This window comes from Macaca thibetana, chromosome 4 (assembly GCF_024542745.1).
Source record: "Macaca thibetana thibetana isolate TM-01 chromosome 4, ASM2454274v1, whole genome shotgun sequence".
NCBI classification, from domain to species: domain Eukaryota; kingdom Metazoa; phylum Chordata; class Mammalia; order Primates; family Cercopithecidae; genus Macaca; species Macaca thibetana.
Genome location: NC_065581.1, coordinates 80,547,599 through 80,570,898, shown reverse-complemented (window position 1 = coordinate 80,570,898; position 23,300 = coordinate 80,547,599). Strand labels below are relative to the sequence as shown.

The following is a 23,300-nucleotide window of genomic DNA, read 5'->3' as shown; positions in this document are numbered from 1 at the left end:
TAAGTTTCTTTCTCAGTTATGCTTGCTCCCTGCAAATATCATTTCTAATATAAGTGCTTTGTCATGTCAGGAATTTTCTTTTCATTTCTGCTTGGTAGTCTCAGTTTTCTCAAGAAGATATACATAAGTTAATTAGCACAGTCCAGACGAACAGTTGTCCTGTTTGCTGCCCTCAGCAGTGAAACAACGTACCATTCTGCTGTCTAGGGATCTAGTCCAAAGGTTTTATAAGGAATAGGGACAGGAAAGAAAAGACAAAAAGGAGAAAAACCAGGGTCAAACTTAGCATATATGAGGATGCCTTTAGAGAATTAGATGTACAGGTGGTCTGGAAACCTAATATATATATATATTAGGGGTGTGTGTGTGTGTGTGTGTGTATATATATATGGTGTGTATATATATTAGGTATATGTATATTAGGTATATACACACACACACATATATATAGACGTCTAATGTTTTCAACTACATGAAAGATTTGGTAGAAATCAAATGAAAGTTAGAACTTGCATGTCTAATTTGGGTTAATTATTCTTTGTTGGATAGGCCCTGCAGGATAATGCTAAGGTAAAAATTCTTCGAAATATTTTACTTCAAACTTTAGACATAACTGACCTGCCTATAAAAATAGATCTCTAATGAATATGTCTCTGTTAGTATGAAAAATAGAAACTGTGGCTTAAATGAAATAATACAATATCCATTTTAAAATTTTCCGGGGTTTTAAGATTTACATTTACTTATTTGTTGATGTTCTTTTAACTTATAAAGGGTAGTGATAGAATGTCTATCACCAATCATAGGACTAGTTTTTTTTTTGTTTGTTTTTTTGTTTTTTGAGAAAGAGTCTTGTTCTGTCATCCAGGCTGGAGTGCAGTGCTGCTATCTCAGCTCACTGCAATCTCCGCCTCCCAGGTTCAAGCAATTCTTCTGCCTCAGCCTCCCAAGTAGTTGGGGCTACAAGTGCATGCCACCATGCCCAGCTAATTTTTGTAATTTTAGTACAGATGGGGTTTCACCATATTGGCCAGGCTGGTCTCAAACTCCCACCTGCCCTGGCCTCCCAAAGTGCTGGGATTACAGGTGTGAGCCACCGCGCCTGGCCCCTAGGACTGTTTTTCTCCCCAATCTTAGGACTTTAACTTGGCCCAGTTCCCTAAATTTCTAAGCCCTAGGTTTTGTTGCTGTTGTTTTTAAAAGAATTGAATTAGCACTTCAGTATGTCTTAGAAAATCTGGCTAACAGTGTTTGGGAGTTTGTAGTTACTAAACATCAAAGAATATAAAAAGATTTCCAGATGGCATTATTATTTACATGGCATAAGATATGGAGAATCGTTAGATTTAGGAATCAGTTTCAGAAGAGACCATTGGAAAATTTATGTGAAAAGACCGGCTAACTATAGCAATAAATGTTAAGTGCCATTATTCAGGGAATGAAAGAGCATATGTTAGTACTTCTCACAAGACTTATCAAAATGTTATATATTTTGATTGTTATGTTTTTGGGCAGATTTTCAAGGCATAACACTCAGAAGTTTACTGCTTCTTCACATATATTTGTATATTTTTGAGACTTTAGCCAGCTTTCCTTCCCCCTTTTCATTTTCTAGTTAGATAAAAATCTGTTGAATTTTCTCTTCTTTCTTTTTCAAATATATTACTGTAATTTTGTCTCTTTCCAAGGACTTATTTCATGACATTTTGACTTAAATGTTGTCTTCCCAGTTATATCTTTAACAAGTGAAGTTTGTCTTCCATTTTATAAATTGCTTTTTCATATAAATATCTCTTGTTGCTTTGAATTTTGAAAGTAATTTGATCAGAATGAATGTGCTAATCAGGTTTTTGAGCAGCAATGTAATAGATTTAAAAAATTTTAATGTCTCAAAATTTGAATATTTGAGATTTTCTATGAATTCTGAATTTTCTAATAATACATTCTAATGAATTATAAATATTCTATTGACTATGTTAAAATTTTATGTGCAACAAATTACTGAGTTCTAATTTTGTCAGGCACTGTTGTAAGCACTAGGGAGAAAGCAGTGAAGAAAACAAAATTCTGTGGCCCTATGGAGTTTTCATTCTGTTGTGGGGACGCGAACCACAAGTAAAAATGTAAATGGCAAGCAAAGAGTTTAGGCAATGCCACAAATGTCTCCTGGTGCCAGCTGGAACTGCTGGGCAAAGGACTGACAGATTGTACCGTCTGCCATTTAGGTCCAAGAGAGGGTGATTGGTCCAGACACAGTTGAACAAGCTGGATTATCCTCTTGGAAAGGGACCATTCTGCTCCTGTCCACACATACTGAAACTTCAGAGGATGCCCAACTGTAACAGTGGGGGCGTTTGCAGCTATGAGAATGGCTGCTAATGAAAAATACCTTGCAAGTAGACACCAGCTGTGGTGATAGCACTTAGAGACCTTATGAGAATTGAAGATTGTACACTGCTTCTTGCACTGAAGATTCTGGAGCTATTGGTCCCAGACAACTCTTGCAGTTATTTCAGAGAGCTCTATCATGGCGTCATTCAGTGGACCAATTTGTCTCTCTTCAGTCTGGCCCTCAACCCAGGATGCTAATTAAACACAAACCTTTCCATCAGTAACATGAATTAATGGGTATATCTGTATGAAAAATTAGAAGAAAGAGAGGAATTGTTCATTCATTGACCTCTTTCACAAACTTCCTGGGGTTGGACATGTTTATTCCTAACCAATCAAAGTTTGTCATCTCCCTGTGGGATGAACCAAATTGTCTCTCCTTTCTCCTAAGTAATACATTTTGTAAGTACTCGAGTCACTATTCTGTCATTGCAAGAAGCTTTCAGGGAGAGAGGAATCATTGTAGAATCACTCAGTGCAAAGTTAGTGAACACATTCTTACCCATCCAGGTTGATTAGAGATAGCAGTAGTCACAATGAGCAAAACCAACTATCTTAGTCCATTCAGGCTGCCTTAATGGAACACCATGTACTGGGTGGCTTATAAGCAAAATAAATTTATTTCCCAGCTCTGGAGGCTGGGAAGTTCAACATCAAGGTACTGCAAATTTGGTGTCTGGTGAGGGGTCTGCTTCCTGATTTGTAGACAGCGGTCTTCTTGCTGTGTCCTCACATGGCAGAAGGGGTGAAAAGCTCTCTGAGGTTCCTTTTATAAGGGTAATAATCCTATTCTTGAGGGGTCTGCTCTAATCACCTCCCAAAGACCCTTCTCCCTAAAGCCATCGCCTTGGGGGTAAGGATTTCAATGTGAATTTTGGGGGACACAAATGTTCAGACCATAACACCAACTATCATATCATATTGGTGTACTTATACTGGACCCAGAGGAACAGCAGTCACAGTCTACATAAAGAAGTCTCTTGGGCTTCAGTGTCTCCAATTGAAGGCCTCTCCAGAGGGACTTCTTATCCTAATCTACCAGATCACTTTCTTAATGACTACGGTAGCTGCTCTGATATTACTTTGTCTTGTATTATATGCCAGCACATATCTTAGGTCCATTATGGTTTATGCATCAATGCATAACTTCTATTTAGTTTTCATGTTTTTGAGCTTCATAGTTTGTTATTATCATTTGTTTTATACAATCAATGTTCATGTAGACAGATAACATAGGTATAATAATAGGGTCGTTATGGATATACTGAGACTTTAGAGAGGAGGAAGCATTTGAGGTAAGGCATGAAGGGCAGAGAAACAGGGAAGAATATCTTGACCATGTGCCATGGAAGAATAAAAGGGTGTGGTATGTATGGGCAATGGTGAGAAGTTTTGTATGCCTAGGAGTGCATAAGAATCAAAGGCTACAACTTGGGAGAGGAGTGTTGAAACAGGTAACTCAGAATCATATAAGGCATTTCCTGAGCTATTTTAAAGGTGAAATCACAGGAGGTCACAGGTGTCTTATTCACATTCATAATTTTAAAATCTCTTCTAATAATAATCTCTTCTCTTTTTATTTTTATATTTACTGATGTTAGTCTTAATGATTATATCTTCTTTCATTTTTGTGTCTTTAAGTAGTTTCCTTCCATTCATCTTCTGATTTTATCCTAATGATATCTGAGTGGCACAGCTCTGAAACATTATGGTATTCTAATTTCTACAGAGAGGGAAACTGAGATATGGAGAGCTTACATGGTTTACTCACAGCCACATGGCCATGTTTCCAGTGATGCAGACTTCTGATTTTTAATTGCATATACTTCTCGAGTTTTATATGTATTCTTTTCGTCTACTTTCCTCTCAAATGCTATTGTGTGTGTGTTTTTTTTTTCCTCTATAGGACTTGGCCTTTACCCTGGAAGAGAGACAGCAATTGAACATTCATGGATTGTTGCCACCTTCCTTCATCAGTCAGGAGATCCAGGTTCTTAGAGTAGTAAAAAATTTTGAGCGTCTGAACTCTGACTTTGACAGGTAACACATTGCTGAAGGTGGTTTTTATATTTCTCTTAGACAGTTGCCTAGTTTATTTTTTATTGGGTGAGAAAATGAAAACATTTAATGATTTGGAAAGGATAGCCAACTTTGAGGACAATTTGCCTGTAAACAATGATGTTTTTTAAAAATTTACTCTCTCAGGCCGGGCGCGGTGGCTCAAGCCTGTAATCCCAGCACTTTGGGAGGCCGAGACGGGCGGATCACAAGGTCAGGAGATCGAGACCATCCTGGCTAACACGGCGAAACCCCGTCTCTACTAAAAACACAAAAAATCAGCCGGGCGAGGTGGCGGCGCCTGTGGTCCCAGCTACTCGGGAGGCTGAGGCAGGAGAATGGCGGGAACCCGGGAGGCAGAGCTTGCAGTGAGCTGAGATCTGGCCACTGCACTCCAGCCTGGGTGACAGAGCAAGACTCCGTCTCAAAAAAAAAAAAAAAAAAAAAAAAAAAAAAAAAAAAAAAAAAAAAAATTTACTCTCTCTAGGAACATTTGAATGAAATAAAAATTTGCTTTGTAAACTGTATGCTCAGACAGACCATGTTTATCATATGATACTGTAAAAGTAAATGATTGGGAAATGCCATCCTAAATGGAACAAAACAGATTAGAGTGACTTTTAGTCAAACTTTACGTATATTGTAGGTGAAAGCACACTTTTGCAGCCTCCAGTCTTTGTTCCAACACGGTTGCAAGTTTAGGTCACTTACTTTGTGTAGTGTATTCAGTTTCTGTATTTGCACAAAGATAAAGATAGTATTTTTCCCTACCTTTGGGATTAGATAACCTTAGATTGAAATTCTGGCTCTATCTCACTAGCAGTAGATCCTTGAGCAAACCACTACATGCCCTGCCATGGTGACTGTAACTGCTTTGCTGTCTGTTTTTGACTCCACTCTTTCTTACTGAGGTACTAAGCCTTTGTAGACCTTAGTTTTTTTCATCAATGGATTAGAGAGAACAATAGCTATTTGAAAACATTGTTGTGAGGGTTAAAAGAGGTAGCCAACTCAATGTCAAATAAGTATTGGTATTAACCAGGGTTCTCCGAAGAAACAGAGCTGATAGGATGTGTGTGTGTGTGTGTGTGTGTGTGTGTGTGTGTGTGTGTGTGTGTGTAAATGAAAATATAAATACAAATGGATAGAGAGAGAGAGAAAGAAGGAGAGGGAGAAGGCTTGTTCAATCCAAAATTTTCAGGTAGGTTGTCAGGCCACAGACTGAAGGAACTGTCAGGCCACAGTTGAGTCCAAAGGCAGTGTGCTGGCAAAATTTATTTTTGCTGGACAGAAGGTCTGTCTGTGTTATTAAGGCCTTCAGCCGTTTGGAAGAGGCCCACCCACATTTTGGAGGGTAATCTGATTTATTTAAGTCCACCAATTTAGATGTTAATCTCATCCAAAAACACCTGTGCAGAACATCCAGAATAGTGTTTGACCAAATGTTGATACACCATGTTTGTTATGGACCGAATGCTTGTGTCCCCTTGCAAATTCATATGTTGAAATCTAATCCCCAGTGTGATGTTATTTGGAGGTGAGGACTTTGGGCGATGATTAGGTCATAAAAATGGCACCTTCATGAAATGGAATTAGTACTCTAAAAAGAAGAGGCCAGAGTACCAACCAAAAAAGCCAAAGATCAGATGGATTCATAGCTGAATTCTACCAGAAATATAAACAGGAGCTGGTACCATTCATTCTGAAACTGATCAAAACAATCGAAAAGGAGGGACTCCTCCCTAACTCATTTTATGAAGCCAGCATCATCCTGATACCAAAACTGGGAAGAGACACAACAAAAAAGAAAACTTCAGGCCAATATCCCTGATGAACATCTATGTGAAAATCCTCAATAAAATACTTGCAAACCGAAACCAGCAGCACATCAAGAAACTTATCTACCAAAATCAAGTCGGCTTCATCCGTGGGATGCAAGGCTGGTTCAACATATGCAAGTCAGTAAACGTAATCCATCACATGAACAGAACCAATGACAAAACTCACATGATTATTTCAATAGATGCAGAAAAGGCCTTTGATAAAATTAAACATCCCTTCATGTTAAAATCTCTCCATAAACTAGGTACTGATGGAACATATCTCAAAGTAATAAGAGCTGTTTATGACAGACCCACAGCCAATATCATACTGAGTGGGCAAAAGGTGGAAGCACTCCCTTTGAAAACCACTATAAGACAAGGATGCCCTCTCCACCACTCCTGTTCAACATAGTATTGGAAGTTCTGGCCAGGACAATCAGGCAAGAGAAAGAAATAAAGTGTATTCAAATAGGAAGAGAGGAAGTCAAATAGTCTCTTTTTGCAGATGACATGATTTTATACTTAGAAAACCCCATCCTCTCAGCCCCAAAACTCCTCGAACTGATAAGCAACTTCAGCAAAGTCTCAGGATACCAAATCAATGTGCAAAAATCACAAGCATTACACCAACAATAGACAAGCAGAGAGCCAAATCATGAATGAACTTCCATTCACAATTGCTACAAAGAGAATAAAATACCCAGGAATACAGCTAACAAGGGATGTGAAGGACCTCTTTAAGGAGAACTACAAACCACTGCTCAAGGAAATGAGAGAACACAAACAAATGGAAGAACATTCCATGCTCATGGATAGGAAGAATCAATGTTGTGAAAATGGCCATACTGCCCAAAGTAATTTATAGATTCAGTGCTATACACATCAAGCTACCATTGACTTTCTACACAGAATTAGAAAAAACTGCTTCAAATTTTATATGGAACCAAAAAAGAGCCCACATAGCCAAGAAAATTGTAAGCAAACAGAACAAAGCTGGAAGCATCATGCTACCTGACTTCAAACTATACTACAAGGCAACAGTAAGCAAAACAACATGGTACTGGTACCAAAACAGATATATAGACCAATGGAACAGAACAGAGGCCTCAGAAATAACACCATATATCTACAGCCATCTGATCTTTGACAAACCTGACAAAAACAAGAAATGGGGGAGGGATTCCCTATTTAATAAATGGTGTTGGGAAAACTGGCTAGTCATATGCAGAAAACTGAAACTGGACCCCTTCCTTACACATTATACAAAAATTAACTCAAAAATTAACGACTTAAATGTAAGACCTAAAACCATAAAAACCTTGGAAGAAAACCTAGGCAATACCATTCAGGACATAGGCATGGGCAAGGACTTCATGATTAAAACACCAAAAGCAATGGCAACAAAAGTCAAAATTCACAAATGAGATCTAATAAAACCAAAGAGCTTAGAGCTTCTGCACAGCAAAAGAAACGGTCATTGGAGTGAACAGGCACTCTACAGAATGGGAGAAAATTTTTGCAATCTATCAATCTGACAAAAGGCTAACATCCAGAATCTACAAAGAACTTAAACAAATTTACAAGAAAGAAACAACTCCATCAACAAGTGGGCAAAGGATATGAACAGATACTTCTCAAAAGAGGACATTTATGCTGCCAATAAACACATGAAAAAAAAACCCTCATCATCACTGGTCATTAGAGAAATGCAAATCAAAGCCACAATGGGATACCATCTCATGCCAGTTAGAATGGCGATCATTAAAAAGTCAGGAAACAACAGATGCTGGAGAGGATGTGGAGAAACAGGAATGTTTTTACATTGTTGGTGGGAGTGTAAATAAGTTCAACCATTGTGGAAGACAGTGTGGCAATTCCTCAAGGATCTAGAACCAGAAATACCATTTGGTCCAGCAATCCCATTACTGGGTAGATACCCAAAGGATTATAAATCATTCTACTATAAAGACACATGCACACGTATGTTTATTGCAGCAATGTTCACAATAGCAAAGACTTGGAACCAATACAAATGCCCATCAGTGATAGACTGGATAAAGAAAATGCTGCACATATACATCATGGAATACTATGCAGCCATAAAAAAGGATGAGTTCATGTCCTTTGCAGGGACATAGATGAAGCTGGAAACCATCATTCTCAGCAAACTAACACAAGAACAGAAAACCAAACATCGCACGTTCTCACTCACAAGTGGGAGTTGAACAATGACAACACCTGAATGCAAGGAGGGGAACATCACACACCGGTGCCTGTATGGGGTTGGGGGTTAGGGGAGGGATTGCATGTTGGGAGGGTAGATGATGGGTTGATGGGTGCAGCAAACCACCATAGCATGTGTATACCTATGTAACAAACCTGTGCATTCTTCACATGTATCCTGGAACTTAAAGTATAATACAAAAAAAAAAATGTGGACAAAGGATACGAACAGACATTTCTCAAAAGAAGACATTTAAGCGGCCAACAAACATGAAAAACAAACTCATCATCACGGGTCATTAGAGAAATGCAAATCAAAACCACAGTGAAATACCATCTGACACTACTTAGAATGGCGATCATTAAAAAGTCAGGAAACAACAGATGCTGGAGAGGATGTGGAGAAACAGGAATGTTTTTACATTGTTGGTGGGAGTGTAAATAAGTTCAACCATTGTGGAAGACAGTGTGGCAATTCCTCAAGGATCTAGAACCAGAAATACCATTTGGTCCAGCAATCCCATTACTGGGTAGATACCCAAAGGATTATAAATCATTCTACTATAAAGACACATGCACACGTATGTTTATTGCAGCAATGTTCACAATAGCAAAGACTTGGAACCAATACAAATGCCCATCAGTGATAGACTGGATAAAGAAAATGCTGCACATATACATCATGGAATACTATGCAGCCATAAAAAAGGATGAGTTCATGTCCTTTGCAGGGACATAGATGAAGCTGGAAACCATCATTCTCAGCAAACTAACACAAGAACAGAAAACCAAACATCGCACGTTCTCACTCACAAGTGGGAGTTGAACAATGACAACACCTGAATGCAAGGAGGGGAACATCACACACCGGTGCCTGTATGGGGTTGGGGGTTAGGGGAGGGATTGCATGTTGGGAGGGTAGACGATGGGTTGATGGGTGCAGCAAACCACCATAGCATGTGTATACCTATGTAACAAACCTGTGCATTCTTCACATGTATCCTGGAACTTAAAGTATAATACAAAAAAAAAAAAAATGTGGACAAAGGATACGAACAGACATTTCTCAAAAGAAGACATTTAAGCGGCCAACAAACATGAAAAACAAACTCATCATCACGGGTCATTAGAGAAATGCAAATCAAAACCACAGTGAAATACCATCTGACACTACTTAGAATGGCGATCATTAAAAAGTCAGGAAACAACAGATGCTGGAGAGGATGTGGAGAAACAGGAATGTTTTTATATTGTTGGTGGGAGTGTAAATTAGTTCAACCATTGTGGAAGACAGTGTGGCAATTCCTCAAGGATCTAGAACCAGAAACACCATTTGACCCAGCAATCCCATTACTGGGTATATACCCAAAGGATTATAAATCATTCTACTATAAAGACACATGCACATGTATGTTTATTGCAGCACTGTTTACAATAGTAAAGACTTGGAACCAATACAGATGCCCATCAGTGATAGACTGGATAAAGAAAATGTTGCACATATACACCATGGAATACTATGCAGCCATAAAAAAGGGTGAGTTCATGTCCTTTGCAGGGACATAGGTGAAGATGGAAACCATCATTCTCAGCAAACTAACCCAAGAACAGAAAAGCAAACATCGCATGTTCTCACTCACAAGTGAGAGTTGAACAATGACAACACCTGGAGACAGGGAGGGGAACATCACACATGCATGCCTGTATGGGGGTGGGGGGCTAGGGGAGGGATAGCATGATGGGAGGGTAGATGACGGGTTGATGGGTTCAGCAAACCACCGTGGCATGTGTATACCTATGTAACAAACCTGCACATTCTGCACGTGTATAATACAAGAAAAAAAAGTGGACAAAGGATATGAGCAGACACTTCTCAAAAGAAGACATGCAGCCAAGAAACATGAAAAAAAAATTCATCATCACTGGTCATCAGAGAAATGCAAATCAAAACCACAATGAAATACCATCTGACACCACTTAGAGTGGGGATCACTAAAAAATCAGGAAACAACAGATGCTGGTGAGGCTGTGGAGAAAGAGGAATGCTTTTACATTGTTGGTGGGAGTGTAAAATAGTTGAACCATTGTGGAAGACAGTGTGGCAATTCCTCAAGGATGTAGGACCAGAAACACCATTTGACCCAGCAATCCCATTACTGGTTATGTACCCAAATAATTATAGATCATTCTACTATAAAGACACATGCACACGTATGTTTACTGCAGCACTATAACCAATAGCAAAGACATGAAACCAACCCAAATGCCCATCAATGATAGACTGAATGAAGGAAATGTGGCACATATACACCATAGAATGCTATGCAGCCATAAAAAAGAATGAGTTAATGTCCTTTGCAGGGACATGGATAAGCTGGAAACCATCATACTCAGCAAACTAACAGAGGAACAGAAAACTAAACATCACATGCTCTCACTCATAAGTGGGAACTGAACAATGAGACCACATGGACACAGGGAGGGAAACATCACACACCAGGGCCTGTCATGGGATGGGGGAAAGTAGAGGGAGAGCATTTGGATAAATACCTAATGCATGCCGGGCTTAAAACCTAGATGACGGTTGATAGGCGCAGCAAACCCATGGCATATGTATACCAATGTAACATACCTCACGTTCTGCACATGTATCCCAGAACTTACAGTAAAATAAAAAATAAAAAATAAAAAGAGGCCTAAGAAAGCTGCCTTTCCCTTTCCCTCATGTGAGGATGCAGCGAGAAGGTGCTGTCTATGTGGATTGGGTCCTAATCAGGCTCAGAATCTGCTAGCACCTTGATCTTGAACTTACCGGCCTACAAAACTATAAGAAATCAATTTCTATTGTTCATAAGCTACCTAGTCTATGGTATTTTTGTCATAGCAAAATGAATGGACTATGACACCACCCATAGGCATCTCCTCAAATCATACTTAATCTTTGAATAAAGGCAATAACAAAGTCCATACTTCCAGCTAACACAATACAACTGTCTTGCATACAACCAGAAATGCACCAACCCTATCCTCAAAAGAAGATGCCAAATCCTTGAATGATATTTACTCTCGTCGATATTCGTTAACTTAAACACTATGATGTAACATTAGTAGTACTTAAATATTATGATGCAGAGTCAGTATATCTTATGTTATCGGATAAGGTGATAAGAGAAGGAAGAAAATTATATTTTCTGAAATTTGCATATGGATTTTTGCTTATGTATGTATATGCACATATTATTAGCAAAACAAGGAAGAAATACTTATGGCAATTACAGTCTTCTTTTTCTTTAGTTGATCACATGGTCATAGCTGGTATTTATAACTACCTTTTTCCATGACCCAATCCATATCCCCTTTGCCCTCAGCAAGTATCTCAGCTGATTGTGGTTCTTTACCTGCTGAGGGTGACTCAAACCTTCAATCCTGAATGGTCTGGGCCATTAGTAATCCTACTTGAATTGGATTGTTGTTTTCATTAGCTTTAATCACAGGGCATGGTAATACTAAGAGCTACCCTAAGGGATCTCCTGTATTTCAGACATACTCTCTCTCACCTCCACTGTAGTGCAACAGTTTAGTTTCCTCTTGGTAGTCAGAATCAATTTTTCCTAGCCAGCACAGTAACTCCTTTCTTGGCCTGTTAATTCAGAGGCATGTGGTGCTCAAAGTGGCCAGGAGGAGTCTTAATTTCCTGTTCAATGGGTTTATTATTGTGTTTCTTGATGGAAATGTTCTTCCCTTTGGAATGAAGACCTCTAGACCAGCAGAGCATAAAGTCACAGGGGCAGAAAGGAGAAATTTTGCTAGTGTGACACTAGGGTTGTTAGAATTTCCATTCCCATTTCCACCCCTTGATTCCTAGACCTATGAATCCTGGCTATGAGAAAAACAGCACCATTTTTTGGACACTGATTGAGAGCACATACAGCCTCCTGGAGAACCTTGCCTCAGCTTTGCAAGGTATTGCCACTTTGCTCGTACTGTAACTGAGTCTTCAAAAGTACATTCCACTGTTCTGTCAAGCCAGTTGCTTCAGATTGTTAGTAAACATTGTAAAACTAGTGAGTTTCATGAGCATGGGCTCATTCCCCACACTTCATTTGCTATAAAGTAAGTTCCTTGATCAGAAGCAATGCTACGTGGAATGCCATGATGGTAGATAAGGCATTTTGTAAGTCCATGAATAGTAGCTTTGGCAGGAGCATTGCATGCAGGGAAAGCATATCTAGATCGAAAGTAAGGGTCTATTCCAGGAAAAAAAAGTTGTCCTTCCCATAATGGAAGCTGTTGAGTGTAATGAACTTGCCACCAGGTAGCTAGCTGGCTGATTACCCTGGAGAATGGTGCCACATCTGGGAATCAGTGTTAGTCTCTGCTGCAGATTGAACACTCAGAAGTGGCTATAATAGCCAGGTTGGCCTTGGTGAGTGAAAGTCCATGTTGCTGAGCCTATACAAAACCTCTATCCCTGCAACCATGGCCACTTTGTTCGTGAGCCCAGTGGATGTGGTGGGGTGGCTGGGCAAAGAGGCTGACTCAGTTTGTCCAATGTGTATACAGTTGCTTCTTTCTAAACTCCTTCACAACCTTCTCTTTCATTTGTTCCATAACATCTTCCTTTAGCTGCTTGTGTCCTTACCATATATTCTTTTCCTGGGCCATTTTATCAGCTACCTGCTAAGAGCTGGTGACCTTCATATATTTGCTACAGAGTCTTCCTCAATATATATCGAACATCAACTCAGTGTCAGGTATTCTTTTACATATTGGGGTTAGAGGCAATGATCTCTGAGCTCATAAAATTTACGTAGATTATTTAAATTATTATTTAATTTTATTCATTTTTATTTATTTTTTTTGAGATAGAGTCTCACTCTGTCACCCAGGCTGGAGTGCAGTGGCACCACCCTGGATCACTGCAAGCTCCGCCTCCCGGGTTCACACCATTCTCCTGCCTCAGCCTCCTGAGTAGCTGGGACTATGGGTGCACGCTGCCACACCCAACTAATTTTTTTTGTTTTTTTTTTTTTTTTAGTAGAGACGGGGTTTCACCATGTTAGCCAGGATGGTCTTGATCTCTTGACCTCATGATCCACCCGCCTTGGCCTCCCAAAGTGCTGGTATTATAGGCGTGAGCCACCGTGCCCAGCCAAAATTATTATTATTTTGAGAGAGAGTCTCACCCTATTGCCCAGGCTGCAGCGCACTGACGTGACCATAGCTCACTGTAGCCTCAACCTCCTGGGCTCAAACAGTTCTCATGCCTCACCCTTCCTAATAGCTAGGACTACAGGCATGCACCACCATGCTTGGCTTATTTTTAAATACAAATTATTAAATTTCATAAATAGTAATACAAATTGGTAAATTATAAAATATGATAGAAAATGGCTAGTGTCTTGGGATGGGGGAAGTAAAGGTAGAGTGGGGGAAGTAAAGGTAGAGGAGGGTAAGAGGAGCTGAGAATGCTGAGGGTAGGTATGGCCAGTTTGCATTTTTGAGTTGGGTGATAAGGGTAGCCTCTATTGAGAAGGTGAGTTTTGAGCAAATAATCAGAGGTGGTAGAGCAGTTAGCCATGAAGAAATCTGAGGAACAGCGTTTTGTAGCTGGCGTGTTCAAGAATTAGCAGGGAGACTTGTGTCTAGAGCAGAATGAGCTAGGGAAAGAATGGTAAATTGGGAAAGGAAGTTAACGAGGTGATGGGCGATGGATTAGGTATGGCTTTGTACTCTACTAAAGACTTCTGCTATACTGTGAGTGAAAAGGGTAGGCTTTTGAAGTTTTTGACCAGAAGAGGTACATGATCTAAGCTATAATTTCAGAAAGACTGGCTGCAATGTTGAGAATAGAATGTAGGCTGGGACAGCTTTTAGGAGACCATTATAATAATCCAGGCAAGAGATGATGGTGATTTAGATCTAGGGTGGTAGCAATGAGGGTAGTCAGATTTTGTATATATTTTGAAAGTAAAGCCAACACAATTTCTTCATATATTTCACATGAGTGTTAGAAAGCTTTCAGAGAAGAGGAGTGTGTTAGTCTGTTCTTGCATTGCTATAAAGAAATACCTGAGGCTGGGTAATTTATAAAGAAAGGAGGTTTAATTGGCTTATGGCTCAGCAGGTTGTACAAACATGGCACCAATTATGTGATGCCTGGGTGGGGCCTCAGGAAGCTTACAATCATGGTGGAAACAGGAGCAAGATAGGAGGGAAGTGCCAACCAAATCTCACATCAACTCAGAGCAAGAACTCATCACCAAGGGATTGGTGCTAAGCCATTCATGAGAGACCCACCCCTATGATGCAAATACCCACTAGGACCCACCTCCAACACTGGGGATTACATTTTAACATGAGATTTGGAAGGGACAAACACCCAAACCATATCAAGGAGAAAACAGCAAGGAAACAGAAAAGGAATGACCAGAGAGATAGGAGGAAAACCATGAGAATATGATAGATTGGAAGTCAAGGAAAGAAAGTGTATTGAGCCCTAAGGAATATCTCTTGTGTCAAATGTTCTGATAGGTAGGGTGAGGTCTGAGAATGGACCATTGATTTAGCATTGGTAATTTCCACATTGCCGAATTAATTTTATCATGTCTAAAGTTAAACTCTTTGTCTTCCATATGTTTATTTTCTTAGTTATGTCTATCTAATTGCCCAAACATTAGAATCCATGCATGTCTTACTCAGAATTCTGTGCATTTTCAACTATTCTAGGGAATGAAAGTCAATTCAAAAAGGCTGGTAAGATTGTTGAGTAGTTTTGCAAGATTCTTTTAAGTTGAACTGAGCAGTTTAAGTTTTATTCTACAAACTATTGAAGGTTACAGATAACATGAAAAGGTTTATATTTACAAAGATAACTCTGGGTCAGAAATGCCTCTAGAAAGAAAAAGGCCATAAGACACAGATACAAAGTTTCTTGAACTTCCCTACCTTAGTTATTTTTAGGATGAGTGTTACATTCTCTCATTTCCTGTATGTCATTTCCCTTGGTTATTCAATAGTGCAAGTCAAAGGATGAAATCTTTCTATTAACTTAGTTAATATTAAACTAAATCTACAGTGATAGTTTCATCTCTTTTAAAATAGGGATAAAGTCTCTTCAAGTATTAAATAAAACTGTGCGATTTCAGCAATGATTTTAATGTTTACATGATTTTAATTAAGTTTATGGTTCTTTATTCTTTGCGATATTTAAGAATATTTCTTGTCTGGGCGTGGTAACTCACGCCTGTAATCCTAGCAGTTTGGGAGGACGAGGCAGGCAGAGCACTTGAGGTCAGGAGTTCAAGACCAGCCTGGCCAACATGTTGAAACTCTGTGTCTACTAAAAATACAAAAAAAATTAGCCGGGCTTGGTGGTGTGTGCCTGTAGTCCCAGCTACTTGGGAGGCTGAGGCAGGAGAAAATGCTTGAACCAGGGAGACAGAGGTTGCAGTGAGCCGAGATCGTGCCACTGCACTCCAGCCCAGGCGACAGAGCGAGACTCTGTCTCAAAAAAAAAAAAAAAAAAAATCAGCCGTGTGTGGTGGCGCGCTTGTAATCCTAGCTACTCAGGAGATACCCATGTTCGCTAGGCTGGTCTTGAACTCCTGACCTCGTTATCGACCCGCCTCTGCCTCCCAAAGTGCTGGGATTACGGGCATGAGCCACCATGCCCAGTCATTTTTGTATTTTTAGTAGAGACAGACGAGGCTTCACCATGTTGGCCAGGCTGGTCTTGAACTCCTGACTTCGTTGTCCACCCACCTCAACCTCCCAGGGTGCTGGGATTACAGGCATGAGCCTCTGAGCCTGGCCGAGACTCTGTCTTAAAGAAAAAGAAAATAATATTTCTTAAGTCTTTTTTAATCAGATGTTTTCTATGTAACCTAAATGTACTTTATACTTGGTTGAAAATATTTAGTTAGATTTCTAAGTAGCTATTTCATGACTTTATGGGATGTAGATCTAATTATGTCCAATTTTTACAGGTATCTTCTCTTAATGGATCTCCAAGATAGAAATGAAAAACTCTTTTATAAAGTGCTAACGTCTGACGTTGAGAAATTCATGCCTATTGTTTATACTCCCACTGTGGGTCTGGCTTGCCAACAATATAGTTTGGTGTTTCGGAAGCCAAGGTATGTCAACTTTTATTTTAAATGCAACTTGTGTCTTTATTTATTTTTGTAAGTTTTTTTGCAGTAATTTAAAATTCGTTATTATTATTTTAAATTTGACAATAAAATTGCATATATTTATGATATACAGAGGATGTTTAGAAATGTGTATACATTGTGAAATGGTAAAATCAAACTCATTAGCATATGTATTATTTCACATTCATACCATTCATTTGTGGTGAGTATGCTAAAATCTTAGCAGTTTTCACATATGTAGTAAATTATCCTTAGCAATAGTTACCATGTGGTACAATAGATGTCTTGAACTCATTCCTCCTGTTTAACTGAAATTTCGTATCCTTTTCACCAGCATTTCCCTAATCCTGCAACCCTCTCCCCGTACCTTTCTCCTACCCTCTGGTAACCCATTCTTCTCTCTGCTGCTATGAGTTTGACTATTTTTAGGTTCCACATATAAGATCATGTGGTATTTGTCTTTCTGTATCTGGCTTATTTCACTTAAGAGAATATCCTAAAGGTTCGCCGTATTGTTGCAATGACAGAATTTCTTCTTTAAGGCTGAGTGGTATCCTAGTGTGTATACGTACCACATTTTCTTTATTCATTCATCTGTTGATGGACTCTTACCTTGATCCCATATCTTGGCCATTATGAATAATGCTACGGTGAACATGGGAGTACAGATATCTCCTAGACATACTAATTTCATTTCCTTTGGATACGTACCCAGTAGTGTTATTACTAGATCATATGGTAGTTCTATTCTTAATTTTTTGAGGAGCTTCCATACTGTTTTCGATAATAGATTTACTAGTGTACATTCCCACTGAACAGTGAGTAAGAGTTTCCTTTCCTCAGGTTCCTCGCCAATACTTATTGTTCATCTTTTTGATAATAGCTGTTCTAACAAGTGTGAGGTGATATCTCACTGTGCTTTTAATTTAAATTTCTCTGATGATTAGTGATGTTGAGCAACTTTTCATGTACCTGTAGGTCATTTATATATCCTCTTTTGAGAACTGTCTATTCTGGTATTTTGCTCATTTTAAAAACAGGTTATTTGTGTTCTTGTTATTGAGTTATTTGAGTTCCTTATATATTTTGAATTAATACCTTATGAGATGTATGGTCACAAATATTCTCTCCTATTCCATAGATTGTCTCGTCACTCTGTTGATTGTAGTGCTGAGCTTTTTAGTTTATTACAATTCCATTTGTCTATTTTTGCTTTTGCCTATGCCACTGGGGTCATATCTAAAAACATCACCGCCCAGACCAATATCATGAGGCTTTTCCCCTAAATTTTCTTGTAGTAGTTTTATAGTTTCAAGTGTTAATTTTTCTTACCTATCGAGTTGACTTTTTAAAAAAAAATATGGTGTGAAGTAAGGGTCTAATTTCATTCTTCTGGCATTTGGAAGACCAGTTTTCCCATCACCATTTAATGAAGAGACTATTCTTTCTCCATTTCACTTTTGTAAAAAATCAGTTGACTGTAAATTCATGGATTTATTTCTGGGCTCTCTATTCTGCTTCATTCTGGGCTCTCTATTCTCTTTCATTGGTCTGTGTGTTTGTTTTTATACTGGTACCATGCCGTTGTGATTACCATAACTTACAGTATATTTTGAAATCAGGTAGTATGATACCTCTAGGTTTGTTCTTTTTGCCTAAGATTGCTTTGGATATTTGCGGTTTTTGTGGTTCATATGAATTTTTTGATTTTTTTTAAAATATTTCTGTGAGAAAATGTCACTGGAACTCTGATAGGGATTGTACTGAATCTGTAGATCTCTTTGGGTAGTGTGGTCATTTTAACAATACTAATTCTGCCAATCCATGAAACGAAATATCTTTCCATTTATTTGTGTCTTCTTAAATTTTTTTCATCATGTTTTGTAGTTTTCTGCATACAGATATTTCACCTCTGTGGTTAAATTTATTCCTAAGTATTTTGTTTTTTTGGTGGCTATCATTATTATTATTATTGTCTTGAGACAATCTTACTCTGTCTGGAGTGTAGTGACATGATCTTGGCTCACTGCAACCTTTGCCTCCTGGGTTCAGGTGATTCTCATGGCTCAGCCTCCTGAGCAGCTGGGATTACAGGTGCACACCACCACATCCAACTAATTTTTGTATTTTTAATAAAGATAGGGTTTCACCACGTTGGCCAGGCTGATCTCAAACTGTTGGCCTCAAGTGATCCACCCGCCTCAGCCTCCCAAAGTGCTGGGATTACAGGCATGAGCCACTACACCCAGCCCTGGTAGCTATTATTAATGGGATTGCTTTTTTGATATTTTTGGATAGTTTATAGTTAGTGTATTAGAAACATTGCTGACTTTTATATGTTGATTTTGTATCATGGAACTTTCCTGAATTTATTAGTTGTTACAGTTTTTTGTTGGAGTTTTTAGGGTTTTCTATATTGTCTGCAAACAGAAACCATTTAACTTCTTCCTTTATAATATGGATGCCTTTTTTTTTTTCTTTGCTTTGCTTGCCTAATTGCTCTGGCTAGGACTTCTAGTACCAAATTTTCTCTCTAGATTTAAGATTTGGCCAGGCATAGTGACTCATACCTGTAATCCCAGCACTTTGGGAGGCTGAGGCGGGTGGATCATGAGGTCAAGAGGTCAAGACCATCCTGGCCAACATGGTGAAACTCCATCTCTACTAAAAATACAAAATTAGCTGGGCATGGTGGCATTTGCCTGTAGTCCCAGCTACTCGGGAGGCTGAGGGAGGAGAATTGCTTGAACCTGGGAAGTGGGGTGGCAGTGAGCCGAGATCGCGCCACTGCACTCTAGGCTGGCAACAGAGCAAGACTATCTCAAAAAAAAAAAAAATTAAGATAATAGAAAGTATTTCCAAATCAATTTGGGTTCCCTTTTACAGATAGTAAATGAATTTCTTTTTTGTTTTGAAAGAAAGTGATTGGCTGGGCATGGTGACTCACACCTGTAATTCCAGAACTTTGGGAGGCCAAGGCAGGCAGATCACCTGAGGTCACGAGTTCGAGACCAGCCTGGCCAACATGGTGAAACCCCATCTCTACTAAAAATACAAAAATTGCTGAGCGTGCTGGTGGTCACCTGTAATTCCAGATACTACGGAGTCTGAGGTAGGAGAATTGCTTGAATCCAGGAGGCAGAAGCTTCAGTGAGCTGAGATTGCTACTGCACTCCTGGGTGACAGAGTGAGATTCCGTCTCAAAAAATAAAAAAAAAAAAAGTAATATTGATCATAATTAAGCTTGCCTTTGATATGCTAATTACCCCATTATATATATTTTTACAGGTTAAAACAAAGATTCCAAATTTTTCTGAAATGAGGAGAATATTACTTTCTAAATTGAGTCAGAATTAAATAATCTTAAAGGAGCTCTTTTGTTCTTTCCCTTAAATGAAATAGTAGTCACCTTTGAGATGCCTAAAATATAGAACACAATTTTTCTAGCACTACTTATTCATTGTATTAGTTTCAATACTTTTTGAAACAAGAAACATTTGAAATAAATAAATATTAATACTTTTAACAACAGCAATGACAAAAGTTCAAGTTGAATATGTTTTTGCTACTTTTGGCTCTGAATTTAAAGATAAAAAACAAATGTTTAAAGTATATACCACAAACATAAAAGCTATTGAAAGTACTGTCCTTAAAAGGAATATTTCAGGGGTATTATCTGAAAGCAAAATTGAATGTGAATGTCACGTAGCTGTATTGATATAGTGGTAATATTTATCATACTGTGCTACATAACCCTTTGTATAAAGAAAAGAGTTGAACACATCATCCCTTTGTATAAAGAGAATAATTAGACAAGTATCTATAGGTGATCCAAATGACATTAAATTTTTTCTATTGATACATATTAGGTATACATATTTTGGGGATATATGTGATAATTTAATACATTCATATAATTTGTAAAGATCAAATCAGTGTAATTGGGATATCTATCACCTTAAATATTTATCTTTTCCTTATGCTGGAAAAATTCAGATTATCTTCTTCTAGCTGTTTTGAAATATACAATAGTTCTTATTTCTTCCATCGATCTGCATACTAAACTACATTAATAGCACATATCCATGTTATGTTCATATAATAGTTACATTAACAGTGACTAAATTTTTTTCATGGAAGAACAGGAGTTAGAATTTACTGTTAATTGTATTGCAAAGTAATTGTTTTCTGTGTATATAAGCATATTATTTTAAATATACAAATGATTAGATATTCATATTGAGAAAATAATGAAACAAATATTCAGAAAGAAGAAACTTAAAAATGCCTAGTGTCATCATACCATAAAACCCTGACAGACACAATACATACTATTTTCCTTATAGATGAAGGAATCAGACTATATAAACTATTTCTTGCCTTACTATAGGCAAGAAACCTACAGTATTTTCCTTATAGATGAAGGGATCATGCTATGTAAACTCTTTCTTGCCTTACTGTCTTCTCTGAGTAATGTATCATAAACATCTGTGCATGTCCAAAAATATATTTCTATATAAAGAATCTTAATACGAGCATAATAAAAAGCTGTTTTAAATTCAAGGATGTTTATTGAAATTCTGTTTCTGTGAGATACTAAGTACTAACAATGATAAGAAATGTAGAAGAGCTTGAATCAAATGAAGTATTTGGGTTGAAGTCGATAGAAATCTCAATAGCAACAAAATTTTGTTTGTTTGTTTGGCTAAGCACAGGGGATTTTATTGATGGTACATGACAAGGTGGGGCTCCCTCGGCTCCTCCCTTTTAGGGGGTCTGCATGGAAACTGTGAGGAGGGGAGATTCTCAGTGTGGTGGGGGACTGAGTATGGCAGAGACTCCCCAGCAGTGAGGGCGGCTCTCTTCCTGTCATGCTCTCACTGGGGCTGGTGGTCTGCGGGTCTTACTCCTTGGAAGCCATGTGGGCAGAGGTCCACCACCCTGTTGCTGCAGCCAAATTCATTGTTATACTAGGAAATGAGCTTGACAAAGTGGTCGTTGAGGGCAATGCCAACCCCCACATCGAAGGTGGAAGAGTGGATGTCACTTTTGAAGTCAGAGGAGACAACCTGGTGCTCAGTGTAGCCCAGGATGCCTTTGAGGGGGCCCTCTGATGCCTGCTTCACCACCTTCTTGACGTCATCGTATTTGGCAGGTTTTTCCGGATGGCAGGTCAGGTCCACCAATGACGTGTTGGCGGTGGGGACACGGAAGGCCATGCCAGTGAGCTTCCCATTTAGCTCAGGGATGACCTTTCCCACAGCCTTGGCAGCACCAGTAGAGGTAGGGATGATGTTCTGGAGGGCCCTGTGGCCGTCACGCCACAGTTTCCGATAGGAGTCATCCACAGTCTTCTGGGTGGCAGCGATGGTGTGGACTGTGGTCATGAGTCCTTCCACGATACCAAAGTTGTCATGGATGCCCTTGGCCAGGGGCGATAAGCAGTTGGTGGTGCAGGAGGCATTGCTGACGATCTTGAGCTGTTGTCATATTTCTCATGGTTCACACCCATCGCGAACATGGGGGCATCAGCAGAGGGTGCAGAGATGATGACCATTTTGGCTCCTCCCTGCAAGTGAGCCCCAGCGTTCTCCATGGCAGTGAAGACGCCAGTGGACTCCATGACATACTCAGTGCCAGCATCACCCCATTTGATTTTGGAGGGATCTTGCTCCTGGAAGATAGTGATGGGATTTCCACTGATGACAAGCTTCCCGTTCTCAGCCTTGACAGTGCCATGGAATTTGCCATAGGTGGAATTATACTGGAACATGTAGATGGTGTTGTTGAGATCAATGAAGGAATCATTGATGGCGACAATATCGACTTTACCAGAGTTTGAAACAGCCCTGGTGACCAGGCACTCAATATGACCAAATCTGTTGACTGCAGTCTTCACCTTCACCATGGTGTCTCAGGGATGCAGCTGGCAGTACACGAGAAGATGCAGCTGTCTGTCGAATGGGAGGAGCAGAGAGCCGCAGCAAGTATTTTTGAGAGCTTTTACTATATTAGATGGTTTTCTCGGGCTTAGGATACTTTGGTGTGCATGTATTCCAAAAGAAGAAGAGACAAACATATAAAATAAATAAATTGTCTAGAATGTTTGAAGGTGATAAGTGTTATGGAGAAAGAGAACAGGAAAAGGGGGATCAGAAGTGTCAGTTGCTTTGCAGGAGGCAGTTGTAATTTTACATAGAGTGGACAATGTAGGTCTCATTGGAAGATGATATTGGAGGAGTTAGGGAGGAAGTCACAAAGATAGGAGTGGAAACATGCCAGATGGAAGGAACAGCCAATGCCAAGGCCCTCAGTGGGAACATGCCTGGGGACCAGGAGCAGCATGGAGACCACTGTGTCTGAAGTGGAGTGAGAGAGATGGAGAATAGGAGATGAGTTCACAGAGGTAGGTCAATGAGCGAGTATAGGTCTTAGGGCTTCCTGTAGGCTCTTTGGAAGAACATTGGCTTTTACTGTTAGCTAAATGAAAAGCCGTAAATGGTCTTACACAGTTACATGATATGATCTAATATTTTTAAAAAGAACATTCTGGTTGCTGTGTTGAGAACAGACTAAAGCAAAAGAAGAATCAGGGACCCTTGTTAGGAGACTATTACAGTAAACCCAGTGAGAGATGAGAGTGGCTCAG

General features: G+C 39.2%; 1 protein-coding gene and 1 pseudogene across 1 annotated transcript in view; one reads left to right on the top strand and one right to left on the bottom strand.

Moving 5' to 3' along the window:
* Nucleotides 1–23,300, top strand: part of ME1 (malic enzyme 1) — a 224,001-nt gene that overhangs the window by 23,215 nt on the left and 177,486 nt on the right. Inside the window, exons 2-3 of the mRNA XM_050788178.1 lie at nt 4,298–4,431; nt 16,484–16,633. Coding sequence (XP_050644135.1) covers nt 4,298–4,431; nt 16,484–16,633 — 284 coding nt within the window. The remainder of the gene's footprint in view (nt 1–4,297; nt 4,432–16,483; nt 16,634–23,300) is intronic.
* LOC126952957 (glyceraldehyde-3-phosphate dehydrogenase-like) lies at nt 21,555–22,559 on the bottom strand (annotated as a pseudogene).